The sequence below is a fragment of the Labrus mixtus genome, chromosome 17 (assembly GCF_963584025.1).
Source record: "Labrus mixtus chromosome 17, fLabMix1.1, whole genome shotgun sequence".
In the NCBI taxonomy this organism is placed as follows: Eukaryota; Metazoa; Chordata; class Actinopteri; order Labriformes; family Labridae; genus Labrus; species Labrus mixtus.
Window position 1 is genome coordinate 13,701,772 of NC_083628.1, and position 16,339 is coordinate 13,718,110.

Here is a 16,339-nt window from a genome sequence, read left to right on the forward strand (position 1 = left end):
GGCCTATTTAACAACATAAAGTATGTTAGCCTGGTGTAAACAAAATAATGCCAATCACCTCATTATGTTCCGGTTGACTTACACATTCTCATTAGATGTATGAAGGAAATACAATTCTCAGTTATATTTCTGATTTAGACTTTTACGGCATGAATTATTCTTTTTTTTGTTTGAGACGTGATCAGCTGATTTATTGTTTTTTTTTCCCCCTCACAGGATGTTTGGTGCTACACGTCATAGCTTCCCCACTATGTCAACGTTACAGAGATTTACTCAGAACTAGTATCAGGCCAAATCACGCCTTCATCTAATCTTTGGATTTATCGTTGTCAGACTTTCCTTGTGATAGGAACGCAATGCGGAAGTTGTAATTGAACCCCTTTTCGTAACTTGGCCTGGATTTCTTGATGGAAAAAACGAGTAGCTTGTCTTATAACTAGGGGGGGGGGTTGAAGTTTTTTTTTTTTAGGGAAAGCCCTTTTTTTCTGGGACTGCTGACGCGTCCTGCGTGCCGAAGCTGTGGATTCCAAAGCCTCACAGCTTCCACCATGTTTCTTCACTTTTTCGCTTTATGGGTCTTTGTTTTACAGGCTGACTGTTACTTCTCGGAGGAAAAGTATCCGGAGGAGTCGAAAATGCAGCCTCCGACCGTGGTTGTCGCGATAATAGCCCGAAACAATGCTCACTCCCTGCCGTACTACCTCGGAGCTCTGGAGAGACTCAACTACCCGAGAGACCGCATCACTGTGTGGTGGGTTCCCTGCATGGACTCTGCATGCTCTGTCAGGCTGTTTGTAGTGACTCCTTTTTTTTTTTTATCCCACTATAGCAGCCGTTCAAAAGGTCAACGACATTTAAATGACTTTGTGAAAGCAGCAACGTCGCACCCCTCCCCTGTTCTCCCTGCGCCTCTCACTGCGGGCTGCTCAATATTTCATTTCCGACTGTGGATGTCGTGACATTTTATGTACTGTGGAGATTCTTCTGACTAATTTGCTTCCTCAGACACGATTTTAATAAAGTCTGCTTCACACTAACTGTTAAAATACTCAGACAGAGCTGTCCTCTTAGGGTCTGCATTTGCCTCTGCTGGGTACTTGCATGCAGTTTATGTGCCATCAACCAACCCAGATGTCATTTAAAATCTATTCTGCTTGTTTAACTTGATGAACTTGCATCTTAAAGGAATTATTAACTGTTGCACGGCGTCCTGATTGTGCACAGTAGAGTTTGATAATCAGGTAAGACTGATTAATTGTCCGTAAAGATGAAGAAACATTTGGTGTTATATTTGTGCACGAAGGTAACAATGGTTCAGTGTAGGTGGTGTTTTCATGGCAGTGTGTATGCAGGATGGTCAAGAAAGACAATTTCTGTTGCACTTTATGACATTTCAAAACAGAATATCTTGATCACATTAAACTAAGTTGTCTGGAGTGTCACATTTCAGTTACTCCAACACATGAATAACCTGATAATAGAAATACATTATCCCATTAATCCAGTGTGAGTGCACTTGTTGATTTACTCTCAGGACCAAAATAGCCCCCCATAGTAAGAGATGTAAAGGGGAGATTTTTTTTTATAAACAATCATTTGCCAACCCTGCTTTTCACCAAGTCATATTTGCAGGAGAAGAAGTTCTGGCTCCCTGATGTTAAAGGTAATTTCCGTGTTAAATAACAGTTTCAAAGATTGCTTACAGTTACTCAGTGTTAACATAAGAGCCAGTGTGACATCCTGATTGAAAGAAACTAGCCCACTAACGAGTAGTGTCTTCCTAATAAAGGGATCCTTAACTCAATTGTAACCATCTACTCGGTGTAAGAAATCTTTCTCAGCTAGAAGTCACAATGAATATCATGTGCACTAATTTCCCCTCAATGAAACGAGCATTTGAAACACAGTGGATTGGTGCTGAGTATTTATTTGACACTCTGCTCTCTCTGTGCTGCTCAGGGCGGCCACGGATCACAACGCGGACAACACCACAGCCATTCTGAAAGAGTGGCTCACTGTCATGCAGAAGTTTTACCATTATGTCGAGTGGAGACCGATGGACAAGCCCACGTGAGTCCAAACATGTTTTAAAAATGTGTTTTCAGTACTTATCTGGGAGAGGAAAGGAACCAGGATTAGGGCTCATTAGATCAGTTAATACATGCTTTAATGCTGAAAGCTGGAAATGTGTTGTCTGATAAAATGTTCTGCTTGTTACTGTGCTGTTTGTTCTTTGTGTGAAACTTAATGCTGCTGTCATGGCCAGGACTCCCTTTTAAAATTGATTTTTTTAACTCATTGGAAAATTCCTGTTAAAATGTCTGGTAAGGGCCGCTGGTGGATGGTGCTCGCTCCCCCGTGTGTGGGGGCTGTGGTCCTCCGGGCGAGCGGCCCGGGTTCGGGTCCGACCTGTGACTCCTTTCCTGCATGTTGTTCCCCTCTGTCTCGCTCCCTGATTTCCAACTCTGTCCACTTTCCTGTCTTTACAATGAAGGCACAAAAAACCCCAAAAGAAACCTTAAAGAAAATTAATTTCTGGTAAAATACAATTTAAATGACTGCTGGCATACTTGATCAGGAGCATTGAATTTGAGGAAAATACATAAATCTGTGGACTTTCTTTAACTTGATCATGAGGTCCATGATCAAGTAGAAGTTAAAATAGTTAAAGTTAAATACATTTGAAAAAAATTGCACTTAAAGCACTTTTTTTCTGGCTATTTTTGTTTGATGCAAAACCAAAGTGCATCAATTCAACTTTCAAAGCCTCTAAACCTGTACTTTACTTATTAGCCACAATGGATCCACTGTGTAGCTTAAGACAGAATATACAGTATTTGTTAATCTGCGTTATTCGAAATGATGTGCTCTGCTTGTCCATATGATTAACTCCCTTCAAGACATTCATCTTTACAAGCTATCAATTGAGCTAAAATGTAAGCAATGCACTGACATATACAACATTTCTTTAGGTGATCTGACAGAAATTGGGAAAAAGGCTTTTGGGTATAATGACTTGAAACTCAAGGAGCTGGTGTCCTTACATGTTTTTAAATCTAAAATGAAAGACTTGGAAGCAGACTTTATATGTTGTTGATGTCGATGTTTTACACCTCCACTGCTTGAACTACTGACTCCCAGATTTGACTCCCAGATGGTTCTCTCTTAATGCACATTTTTTTGTGTTTTGTAAATGGTACTTTGTGTCTCTGTCTGGTACTTTGTGTTTTTGCTGCTGACTGTCTTGGCCAGGTCTCCCTTGGAAAAGACGTTTCTAACTTCAATGGGAGCAACCTGGTTAAATAAAGATAATAAAAAAATTGATTTACCCACACCCAAAGAAAATCTTTGTTTTAGGTCATTCTTTCTTTCATTAATTTATTACAGAAAGCTAGAGTGCAAATTGGAACCAAAACAAACAGTGATTTTTTTTTTCTCTTTCGCAGGTCATATGCGGGAGAGTTGGGTCCCAAACACTGGCCCAACAGCAGATACGAGTATGTAATGAAGCTGAAACAGGCAGCTCTCAACTTTGCCAGAAAACGCTGGGCCGATTACATTCTGGTAAGTGTTCAAATAATCTTTGTTGTGACGGCGGTGTAAGATTCATATCGGTCTCTTCTCTTGATTTATCTGATGAAATGTGTTCCCTTTCCGCTGCTCTTGTTTCATCCAAGAACAAGTTTTGGCATCGATTGTTCACAGCCTTTTCTTTTTTTTTTCTTCTCTCCTTCCTTTGTTTCCTCTGCGACTCTGTTTCAGTACGCTGACACAGACAATATTCTCACCAACCCAGAGACACTCAACCTGCTGATAGCAGAGAACAAGTCTGTCATCGCTCCCATGCTCGACTCTCAGGGAGCGTACTCCAACTACTGGTGTGGTATCACTCCTCAGGTGAGTGTGAACACACTTTTATATCTCTGCATGCTCACTTACTGTTTATCAAAATCCATCGCTCTCTTTCTCTCAGGGATATTATCGCCGAACAGCAGAGTATTTCCCAACCCGACATCGCCACAGACTGGGCTGCTTCCCCGTCCCCATGGTCCACTCCACCATGCTGCTGGATTTAAGGAAGGAAGGCATGAAGAAGCTGGCCTTCTTCCCTCCTCATGATGACTACTCGTGGCCTTATGATGACATCATTGTGTTCGCCTTCTCCTGCCGGGCTGCAGGTTAGTAACCAATTGTTTTTTATTCTGTTTTCTTATGAAACCGCCTTAAAAGATGTCGAGAAAAATAAATATTTTGTTGATTTAGTTCTGAATTGATTCAATTCTGATGCTCAGAGATACAGATGTACCTGTCTAACAAGGAGCGCTATGGCTACCTTAACGTCCCGGCAAAACCTCATCACACCCTGGAGGATGATCGCCTCAACTTTGTCCATGTTCATCTCGATTCATTAAGTAAGAGCACCCCTTTTCACCCTTTCTCACTATTTTGCAATGTTGATCAATCTAAACACTGACAGGGAACACAAAAGATGGAACACAGTTTTTCTTGTAATGTTTACATTTTCAATTTGTTGTCTTCCTCCTTTGTTAGTTGATGGTCCTCCAATGCATCCCTCCCGCTTTGTCCACATGTTCCCCAAACAGAGAGACCTCATGGCCTTTGATGAGGTAAGAGCCAATGTTTTTTTTTTCTGGTATGGATACAGCTTTTTTTAAGGGGCATCATTATTTCATAATATATGGATATAGTGTTTATTGGGGGACTGAATTCTTTAAACAGCTTTTGCATTGGCTGTTCACACTGTTCAATGTATCAGGACCAGAGACAAGAGTTTTCCACTTCAAGTAGAAAACTTATATAGATGCTTTTAATGGTCCCATAATTTTTCTTGGGTAGTTTAAGCTAAAGATAAAGGGACTTGCTGGATGCACACCATCATTCATCAGCAACAAACAAAGAGCACTTAAGTTTCATTCTCTGAGCATCAACAGTGAGAGGCAGTTGACGCGTGTCACACCCTCTGTTGATTGCAAGCTGAAAATCTGGGGCGGGATTTTCACGAAAATCCAAGCTTAAAAGAGTCTGAATCCGAAACTGCCAGCAGAACAAGCTCTGATCTGAAAACTAGGAAGGTCTTGTCAGCTAGGTGGGTGAATCGAAACTTGCTTTGAGTAGATATTGATAGTGGGTCGTTGTCAGGCTTTGTTTGGGCTGACGCTTCAGCGTGGCCACAGAGCTACTGCTTTGCCTATTTCCTCTGGTCATCTGCTAAACGCAACATGTGCTACAAAGACATCTCTGTCATTCATGGGAACAGGAAAAGACACATCTGTCATAGACAACGCAATCTTAACAACTTGTCTCTGCTTAAGAAAGCCTCTTCTACCCACCCTTCATTTACTTTTGGCCTCTGGAAATGTCAATCTGCTGTGAATAAAACTGAATTCATCCAAGCACTTGCAAAAATGTCAGACATTCAGGCACTTGCCCTGACAGAAACCTAGATCCGCCCAGAAAACACAGTCACACCAGCTGCTCTTTCTGTTGACACAGTGTTCTCACACACACCCCACTCTGTTGGATGTGGAGGTGGTACAGGTATCCTCATTTCTAATACCTGGAAATTCAATAAACTCTTCCCACTGAGCAACAACTCCTCATTTGAATATCACACAATCTTGGTTACTGCTCCTATTAAAATGTACATTGCTATCATTTACCACCCACCAGGGTGTAATCTGAATGATTTTCATGTGGAACTGGACATGCTACTCTCAGAAATCCCTGATGATGGAACACCACTGATTGTAATGGGAGACATGAATATACACACTGATAAAGCCCAGGCAACAGACTTCCTTGCTCTCCTATTCTCATTTGACCTCACGCAAGTCCCAACTCCTCCTACCCACAAAGCTGGCAACCCTCTTGATTTAATTCTGACTCAGAACTGCTCGACAACAAACCTGACTGTCACCCCTCTGCATCTATCAGACCACTTCTTTATTCAATTCACAATCTCCTTGCCGGAACTCCATCAAGCACACCCACAAATGGTGTCATACCACCAAAACATGCGATCACTCAAGCCATCTCAGCTGTCTAACGAGGTAATGGCTGCCATGCCTGTCCATGAGGTCTTTATCGCACTCTCTACAGACGAGGCTACAGACATACTCTGCTCCACACTAGCCTCATCTCTGAACAAGCTCTGCCCTCTGGTGTCCAAACCCGCTCGCAAAACCCACCTTAGTCCATGGCTCACTGAAGTCAGCAGAGGTCAGCAGAGAGAAAATGGCAAAAATTCAAACAGTCCGCTGACCTCAATGACTATAAGCAAAGACTTGTCTCATTCTCCTCCAGCATGAAAACGGCCAAGACAACATATTATCAGAACAAGATATGCAATGCCACAGATACAAGAAAAAATGTTTATGCTTTTAACTCACTGCTTCAACCACCTCCTCCTCCATCCTCCGATCTGTTCACACATGTTTGCCTTGTATTTAACTGAAAAGGTTGCAACCATCAGTAACCAGTTTTCTAAGCCTGACTAACTCAGCCCAAAGGCACCAACCAAAAGTGCCTCACTCGACTCATTCTCCTCTCTGACTGAGGATGAAGTATCTAAGCTTGTGCTAGACCCTCGGCCCACCACCTGTCCTCTGGACCCAATACCTTCAAGCCTCCTGCAGACCATTTCCTCTCCGCTTAATGCTGCACTTAAGCATATCATCAACTCCTCTCTGTCAACGGGTGTGGTCCCCACCACATTCAAGCAAGCTTGGGTCACCCCTCTGCTCAAAAAACCCACACTAAACCCAGCCCAGGTTGAAAACTACAGACCGGTTTCTCTTCTGCCCTTTCTGTCAAAAATACTTGAGCGCACAGTCTTTAAGCAAGTCTCGGAGTTCCTGTACAGAAACGATCTGTTTGACCCAAATCAGTCAGGCTTTAAGCGGGGCCACTCTACTGAAACTGCACTACTGTCAGTAACAGAATCACTACGAGCTGCCAGAGCTGCGGGTCAGTCCTCAGTTCTATTACTGCTAGACCTGTCTGCTGCCTTTGACACAGTCAACCATCAAATCCTCCTATCCACGCTCTCTGAACTTGGCATCTCAGGATCTGCCCTCTGCTGGTTGGTGTCCTACCTCCCTGGGCGATCCTTTAGAGTGTCGTGGAAGGGAGAAGTGTCCAAAGCGCACAGCTTATCCACAGGGGTACCTCAAGGGTCAGTGCTTGGTCCCCTTCTCTTCTCCATATACACAAGCTCACTTGGTTCAATAATCCGCTCTCATGGCTTCTCATACCACTGTTATGCTGACGATACCCAGCTCTTCCTGTCATTCCCGGCAGATGATGTTACAGTCTCAGCAAGAATCTCGTCATGCCTTGCTGATATCTCTAAAAGGATGAATGAACACCACCTTCAACTCAATCTTTCAAAGACTGAGCTCCTTGTCATCCCAGCCAGTCCATTTATGCAACCACAGATCAATATCCAGCTTGGAACAACCAAACTCATGCCCACAAAGTCTGCCCGGAACCTGGGTGTCATGATTGATGACCAGCTAACTTTTAAGGTTCAAGTAGCCTCGATTGCCCAGTCATGTCGATTTGCCCTGTACAACATCAGGAAGATCAGACCTTACCTGTCAGAACATGCTACACAGCTCCTGGTACAGGCTCTTGTGATATCACGCATTGACTATTGCAACTCTCTACCTGCAGGTCTTCCTACATGCACTATCAAACCTCTGCAGATGATACAAAATGCAGCAGGACGACTGGTCTTCAACCTTCCTAAAAGAGCACAAGTCTCTCCGCTGTTCAACTCCTTACACTGGCTCCCAGTTACTGCTCGCATCAAATTTAAAACTCTGCTGCTCGCTTACAAAACAGCGACAAAAATGGCTCCTCCTTACTTTAACTCTCTCATCCAGGTCTACACTCCCTCCCGCCCACTACGCTCTGCCAATGAAAGGCGTCTGATCCAACCTTCACAACAGGGTCCTAAGACGCTGACTAGACTCTTCTCCTCTGTCGCCCCCCCGGTGGTGGGGGGGCGACTTCCAAATTCCGTTCGATCTGCAGAGTCCCTCTGCACCTTTTAAGAAAAAGCTAAAGACCCAGCTCTTTCATGAATACCTACTAACTTAATGATGATGGTCTCGATATTATTGATGATGATGATGGTTGTGACGATGGTTTTTGTTTGATAACGACGACTTATAAGATGGTTTCTATACTGATTAGAGCTCTCAAGAACTGCCGTCAATGTTGTGCTTTTCCTCTGTGCAATGCCTGCCAGCACCTGTGTATCCAATCGGACTCAAAGCTGATCGTTTGCTCTTACTGACATTGTTCCCTTTTTTCTAGATCCTTGCTTGTGTTGTACTTACTCTCTGATGTACGTCGCTTTGGATAAAAGCGTCTGCTAAGTGAATTGTAGAAAGAGACTTAAGCAGAGGCTGATCCAGGACTATAATCAGTGCAGGTGTGTTCTTGTAAATGGAGGTTCATTTCTACCTCCTGATCCATGCCAGGAATGAAGATTTTCAACAACAAGGCCATCATTAGTGTTGTATGGTTTTAATCAAAATCCTGGTTTATGCCTGTTTGGATCTTCCTTCGTCTTGACATCTGCTTTTAATTCAACTTGAGAAGCTACACAGTATGAAGGGAAATAATACGAGCACATTATAGGTATGATGACATACGGTTAACAGATTTGAAAAAACAACATTTTCCTACTCTCCTCAGATATATCTGATTAATCTGCGGCGACGTAAGGACCGCAGAGACCGCATGCTGCACTCTCTGAACGAGCTGGAGGTTGATGTCAAGGTGGTGGACGCTGTGGATGGAAAGTGAGTGCACGCTCTAAAAAAGACCCGACATTGTGACTACACCAAATTGGCTCGATGGAGAGTGTGTGTATTAATCAAGACAAAAATAGTCGATACTGACAAAATATAGATTTGAGAGTAGTTCACCATAAACAAATAACACTGCTAACAGAAATGTACTATACTGATGATCAGCTTATAGTTACTGTATTATAGTATTGTAGTTACTGTACTGTAGTTACTTTAGTACTGTATTCATAGTTCTTGGTTATTGGATACAATTCTGATTTATAAAGAACATTCTGGTAATTAATATCTTTATTCAGATTTGTTATATGCTTCCTTTGAACCTTCAATTATCTGTAAGACTAAAAAATGTTTTTCTAATACCTTCTCCTCCTTAAGAGATGTAAGGATATGTTCAATAATCTAATGGTTCTCAGATCATACTGTGGGTTTATGGTACAGTTCTGATCACATTCTGAGAAAAAACAGAATGAGGACATCTAAGACTGAATGAATATTGCTTTATTTAACCCTATACAGTACATCTGCACAGCCAGGGACTGTTGTATTTTGGAGGTAGTGCTGGTGGAGTTATACATTGTAGAGTTGCACATGATGTAGAATGTTCATTTATGTATAATCTGAAAGACAGCACAATATTTACCTGTCATATCTGAGATTCTTTCTGAGAAGCAGGGTGCATGTGACAGTGTAAAATGTGCTCTTCTTTGTGTGTTCATGCAGTGCACTGAACAGCAGTGACATAAAGATCTTGGGTGTGGACCTGCTGCCAGGCTACTACGACCCGTTCTCTGGACGCACGCTGACCAAAGGAGAGGTGGGCTGCTTCCTCAGCCACTACTTTATCTGGAAGGAGGTGAGAACATCCATCTTTAGAGGTGTGACAGAATAATTAAAGCTGAGGTTTGATTCTAATCTAATCCATACTTGTTAAATTGTGAAATTGAATGCATATATCCTGCAAAATCTGTTGTTTGTATATACACTAGCGTTGTCTCTGAAAATTGAAGAAAAAAAAAAACAACACAGTCAAAGCAAGTTAGCAACATACAGTATATGAACCCCTCTCTTTCTTCTGTCTCTGCTGGCTATTCTTCTTTATTCATGTCCATGCCTTACACTTTACTGTAGCTATCATGATAGCGATTAAAGTTGCTTACCTTATAGGCTAAGATAATCTCTTTCCCACTGGCAAGAGATGTGTATTTGTTTAGCCTTTGAGTTACAAATATCACCCAACTTTTCCAGAATCTCATATAATTTAAAAAGTAACATCCTGTTTGTTTGGTCTCTACAAAAATGTAAGTGTAAAAATGACCGCCAGGCTAGCTTCTTCTTTTTCTTTCAATTTGTAAGTATAGCTAAATGAAGCTACGCCAACACCCGTATGGGCAGTTGAATTTATTAATCTAATATTAAACTCTCAAAATGCATGAGACCTTGGGGATAATTTATCTATAAAAAAACAAAAGTTTTCACATATTTATAAGTAATGAAAGAAAGAATGTCATCTGCAATGTGGCAAAAAAAACCTCTTCTCAACTTCTTTGAACTTTTCACTTAGGTTCACAAAAGGGATGATAATTGAAATGAACATGAACACAAAATCTGAGATATTTGTCCTCAGTATTCCTGAACCATCTCTAAAAGAAGATTTTTTCTTTTCCCCTCAGATGGTGGACTTGCAGATGGATAAGGCTCTGGTCTTTGAAGACGACGTTCGTTTCCAGGCCAACTTCAAACGACGAGTCCTCAGATTGATGGAGGAGGTGGAGCAGGCTGAGCTGGACTGGGACATTATGTAAGATTGATATGTCTTATGAAGGCAGTTCTTGTTATAAAAGGGTTAAACAGGGAAAGATAAGGTAAGGTTAAGTCTGGATGTTATATATGTAGTGTATATGTGAGGAACAGGGTCAGAAGTTCATGAGCAGGAATGCACATTACTCTTTATTTTCTGTTGCTACAGTTTCTAAAAGAAAAAGAAAAAAATGTTTGTAACAGAACAATAGCTTATTTATCAGAAAGATAAATAAATAAATACATAGAGCTTGGACACAAGATGAAAGCATTCAAAAGTGGTTGTCAGCAGGAAGATTGGAAATGTACCAGCATCTTTGTTTTCCACTTTGTGGTTGCCGTAGCTCTTTTAAAAGACACATGTTCAACAAATGCTGCAAATAAATGATCCTGCAGAAAAGAATTTTCCAACACATCTGGCCACAAAAGAACAGCAACAATGCACCAGTTTTCAGTGCTCAGAGGTTTCAGGTATTTGCCACTTTATTGTACCTCCTAATCCTTTTCCCCCCTGGCTTATTATGGCTTTATATTGCTGCAGATACTTGGGCAGGAAGCAGGTGAATCCTGGAAAAGAGGAGGCAGTGGAGAATATTCGAAACCTGGTGATGGCTGACTACTCGTATTGGACTCTGTCCTACGCCATCTCCCTGCAGGGAGCCCAAAAACTGCTCAATGCTGAGCCTCTGTCCAAGATGCTGCCTGTTGATGAATTCCTCCCCATCATGTACGACAAGCATCCAAAGTAAGTTTGACTACAGCTCATTGCTTTATTTGTACAGCATTCTATTCTCATACATTGTTTCTTTTCAATCATTTCCATTATGTCTTTGACTTCTCAGAACTCTACATCCTCTACTGTGAGACCTTTGAAGCTAAAAATGACGACCTCATAATTCGCTTAAAGCATTCCTCCCTATAGTTGCACAAACTTGTATACATGCTATGCCGGTTTATTTAGCCTGCTTTTGTGGATAAGTGGATTAAAGAGCTGACGGAAAGTCTGAGGTTTACTTCTTTTTTTTTTATAGTTTCTATGAAAAGAAGGTCAGTTTGGTGATAATATCTATGCCTGGCTGTAAAATATGTTAAGATTGTGAGCTCAAAAAGAACACCACATTCCAAAATAGCTCCTAAATCTTTCTGAAGATTGTCCTTTTCTGTTTAACAGATTTTGTGGCATTGTCTGCTCTGGGAGTGATTCTCTGGATTATGGGCAACTGTTTTAGTATAAAGTGTGTTTGCCAGATAGACCTGAACAGCTTTAAGTGGATGCAGATGAGCTTGTGACTGACTGTTGCTGAACTTTTACAAATTTAAAATATCACAACGATGGTTTAAAGGATTGGAGAATGTTGACTGGTCTGACTGTTGGTTCACTGCCAACAGAAACATCTAATTTAACTATTGGAGGGATGACATGAAACGTGTTATTCATGTTCCTTTTAGGATCCAAAAAAAGCTAACCATAACATTTTAACATGCTAAATGAAAACAGAGAACAATAAACTTACTATGCCTGCTTCAAATTGTAAGCATTGTGAATATGACATGCTAGCATGAATCTGTTGGTTTCTTAGCCTGACAGAGCTGTAAGCATTGCGTAAAACTGCTGTGTACCATCTGTATTTTATTTGAATGTGGCATGCCTGTGTTAGCAATTCTTAGCCTTACAGAGCTGCTAGCACTTTAGACCTTTGTTTACTTTCTTTTGTCATATTGGCACTGTGACATGTTAGCCCGTGCTAGTTTTTTCTCAGCCTAACAGGCGCTGGTATGGCTATTGTTAACTTATTGGCCTTGCCATTGTAGCACATATTCATGCTTGTGTTAGTAATATGCTAACCGGTATTGTCTCTAGGCTAATTTACCTCCTTTTACTATCATTGTTGTTATGGTATGTAATAATAAGCACATCTATTTTAGCGTTTTATCAGCCTCACAGAGCAGCAAGCATGGTTGTGCCCTTTTGTTTACTTTCTAGCATTGTCATTGTGATGTTTTAGCATTCCTGTGTGCACATTAGCCTTTGACAGAGAAGCTAGCTTGGCTTTGAACACTTTTCTCTCTTTTGTGCTAAACATCACAAGTGGTCCTGCCAAGGTTTCTCAAAACAGCAACTACATTTATGTCTTCTTTGTGGTCTGAAAAGTTGAACTGCTTCGTCTACCCACATGAATTCCTTCTTTATCACAAAGGCCTCCCCCCATTGCTCATATGTAAGTCTGTATCATCTGTATCTAAGTCGGGACTGATTTCTTACCCTTAACCTTTCAAATGAGCCCTTGCCGAAAAAGATTTCCTCACAGCCCCGCAGCTCTGATCAGAGTAACTGGGACCCATATGACTGTGATGAAATGCACCTTGGCTTTGCGAGGCCTGCAAACCAGAAGGCTTGGCAGTGTCTGTGTGACCCATCATGTGTGGAAAACTGGCTTATAGCCAACCCACTTTTTCTTTTCTCTCCCTCTTTCTCTCTCACCTCTGTTAGCCTAATTCCATATGCTTGACTAGTTTGCTAAGAATCCCAACAGTTTACCACGTTGGTCCTGCTGTTGCCCTTCAATGCTGAGAGTTCCTGAGCTGAGTTTGAAACGCTGTCTGCATCTCTTGTTAAATTGGCATATATTAAAAGTACATCAGGAATTATTAATCAAATGATTGGAAAATATAATCTCTTATTCTGATTTAATTCTGTTTTTTATGGTGCCATTTGAAACATTATAAGAATTAAACCAATAAAATCTGTTTCTCTCTCTCCAGTGAGGACTACATGTCCCATTTCCCCAACAGAAACTTACAAGCCTTCAGTACACGCCCCCTTCTAGTTCAGCCTTGTCACTTCGCCGGTGACCCAGAGTGGGTCAGCGACACAGAGACGTCGACTCTGTGGGACGACGACTCAGTACGCACAGATTGGAGGGGTTCCCACAAGACCCTGAAAGGGGCTGCTCCACCCGAGATGCTTTCAGCTGCCTACAAGGACGAACTGTAGTACGAACAGACGGTGCTGGACGTATGTCAAAGGTCAGGAGTTCACACAGCGAGACCCTGAGAAGAGCAAGTGTTTTCAGACTTTATTTCAATCCACTCTGTGTCACATCACTGACATGCTCAGTATCATGCAAACTGGACTTTGTTTTTTCAAAGCATGTAAGCAGGTGTTTGATACAAAATGATTTAGTGTATTTTTAGTGGGAAATAAACAAGGGATGGTGAAATTGAGAGTGTGTTTAAAGATTTGTAAAACAATGTGTTTTAATACTTGTACAGATATCTTAACAAAACACATTTTTCTCTTTCATTTCTCTTTTCCAGTGCTGCTTTATCCATCAGTCTATCCATTTTTTCTCTCCCATTTTTGCATGTCTTACCTCCTTCTTATCTTTAACAGATAGAGTTATGTATTACAGAATAGCTCGACTGACCTAAATCAACATCTTTCATGACTATTTGAACAGATTAAAAGCTGAGGTACCTCATAGTTTTAAGGAATGTATGTGACTGTTCAAGTGCAAGACTTTATTCAGGAAATATGTTAGTTTAACACATTGAATGTTTGCATCTAAATAATTAAAGTATTTCAGAATGTTTTTTTTCTCCTTGAAAATAATAGTCATGTATAGATTCACTGAAAACATTGATCTCATGTGACATACTTCTGCTCTATGGCTGTGTTTTAATATTTCACTTTTAGTCCCAGACATTAGATGTGAAGATCTGAATATGTTTGATTTTTTGTTTTTTTACAACATTAGTAATTTTACTTCCACCAGGTTACTATTATACTCTGTCTCTTAAGTATCATGATGTTTTCAGATGTGTTTACATAGATTTTAGATTCAAGGATATTATCTCTTGCACTTGAGAGATCACAAAAAAGACACACAGTATGATCTGTCATTACTCCATAAACAAGTGACTGTTGGCTCTAATATTGGCATAAATGGCATCTCAAGATGTTAACTCCAATTATCAAAGCGGAGGTTGCTCCACCTTCTGATTATCAACAGACCTTTTTTGCAAAGTGCAATTTTTCAGAAATATCTATCTACTTCTCAGTGCTTTATTTTATTTTGCCATATTATTACTGCACTCATCAAGCAGAGGTCTTTAAGAGCTTTTTTAAAACACAACCTTTTTATAGCTTTTTTGTAGCATCACTGGGATCCTAAAACCTAAGACTGTGTTGACAGTGTGTCCGTACAGGGTTGCAATGTAAGTTACTGATGTAATAATGATAACCCTCATGGATTTTCTTTAGGATGATTATGTTACAAACAATTTACACTTGTCTCTCTGGTCTTACTTCATTTATTCACTTCCTATTTTAAGTGTTGACTTCTCTTTTTATGTCTTTATTTATTTGTAAAGTCTATCTTGATGTTGTTAACAGATAAGTCCGATCGTTACATGGTGCAAACAATCAAAGTGCAATGGCTTTTCTGCCAAAATGGGTTCTCTCTCTCTCTCTCTCTCTCTCTCTCTCTCTCTCTCTCTCTCTCTCGCTCTCTCTCTCTCTCTGAGATGATGTTATAAATGTGGGTGTCTGGACAATTGTTAAGCAAACTTTTCAAGCATCAATAAATGATTTTTTTCCCCAAATTCTTAATGTCCTAATGTTAGTTAAAGTCTAGTTTGTATGGAGAAAGTACTACAACAAGTTGTAATAGCACACATCCACCACTAGAGGGTGTGATATCTTTCCTTTTTGCAATAAACAGGCAGACCAGGCATGGAACTTTTGCCTGCCAAGATAAGCATTTTTTGGCATGAATTTTTTTTAAGTCTGTTACAAGATTACTTTGCATGGTTGGTTGTTTTATTTTTAAACTTTATTTCACTTTAAAGTTTCATCAAACTGTCTCGATTTTACTCAATTGCATTTTAAAAATATTTTCAGATGCAGATGTTTTAAAGTCGATCCTGTCTTAAATGCTGCTGGAAGAACCTGTGATTGAAATTAAAAGAATGCACCAAAGGTCTTCACAAATTACAAGTATGTGGCTTTTTGACTGCAGGAGCATTACACACACACACACACACACACACACACACACACACTTACTCATGAAGTGTGTGTGTGTGTGTGTGTGTGTGTGTGTGTGTGTGTGTGCGTGTGCATGTTTGTGTATGTACATGCCATATTCGGAATGAAAAGCAGAGGCAACAAAGTTCAGAGGTCAGTTTAGACCTTTCCTCAGTTACTGATCTAAAACCGGATATGCACACAAGCACACAAAGCATAGGGACTAACTGATCGAGTTCTGCATGAGGCTGTATGAACTGGAGAAAACCTCCTATCACCGGAGGGAACCTGGATTCAGCTCCTGATTGGCTGCTGGCTTGGAGGTGTGGATTCAAGAGGTCAACTTGTCAAGCAGAGAAACTGCCAATGGCTATGGCTTCAAGGCATAAGGTTTCATAATGCAGGGTTACATCAGGCAGTTGTATTTGGATTGTATGTGCCTCTCACAACAGGGCCACTATATGTAAGCTATCCTATGCTTCACACAGATAAACTCAATACAGACATGACGTCATGTTCATCTGATGTTCTACTTCTGCATGGGCTGCTTTCTGGACCTTGAGGACTCACAACAGCTGCTACCCTGACTTCCCCCCAACACTGCCACAAATCTCACACTACACACACACTTTCATCTTCACTGTAAACAACAAATCATCTGCTATCAAGG

At 40.8% G+C, this 16,339-nt stretch overlaps 1 protein-coding gene across 1 annotated transcript; it reads left to right on the forward strand.

Moving 5' to 3' along the window:
- Positions 1-251: 251 nt before the first annotated feature.
- Positions 252-15,245, forward strand: cercam (cerebral endothelial cell adhesion molecule). The gene is made up of 12 exons (XM_061061541.1): positions 252-751; positions 1,960-2,070; positions 3,447-3,564; positions 3,763-3,897; positions 3,974-4,178; positions 4,293-4,412; positions 4,552-4,628; positions 8,728-8,834; positions 9,564-9,696; positions 10,514-10,641; positions 11,182-11,385; positions 13,404-15,245. Exons 1-12 carry the CDS (start codon positions 549-551, stop codon positions 13,633-13,635), a joined length of 1,773 nt encoding a protein of 590 aa, XP_060917524.1. The 5' UTR covers positions 252-548; the 3' UTR covers positions 13,636-15,245.
- Positions 15,246-16,339: the final 1,094 nt, after the last annotated feature.

Excerpts from the sequence above, each read along its gene's own strand:
- cercam (XM_061061541.1), top strand. The coding sequence starts at position 549 with ATGTTTCTTCACTTTTTCGCTTTATGGGTCTTTGTTTTACAGGCTGAC. Across the intron at positions 4,179-4,292 it reads CTTCTCCTGCCGGGCTGCAG|AGATACAGATGTACCTGTCT; the intron begins GTTAGTAACCAA and ends TCTGATGCTCAG. Across the intron at positions 8,835-9,563 it reads GTGGACGCTGTGGATGGAAA|TGCACTGAACAGCAGTGACA; the intron begins GTGAGTGCACGC and ends GTGTTCATGCAG.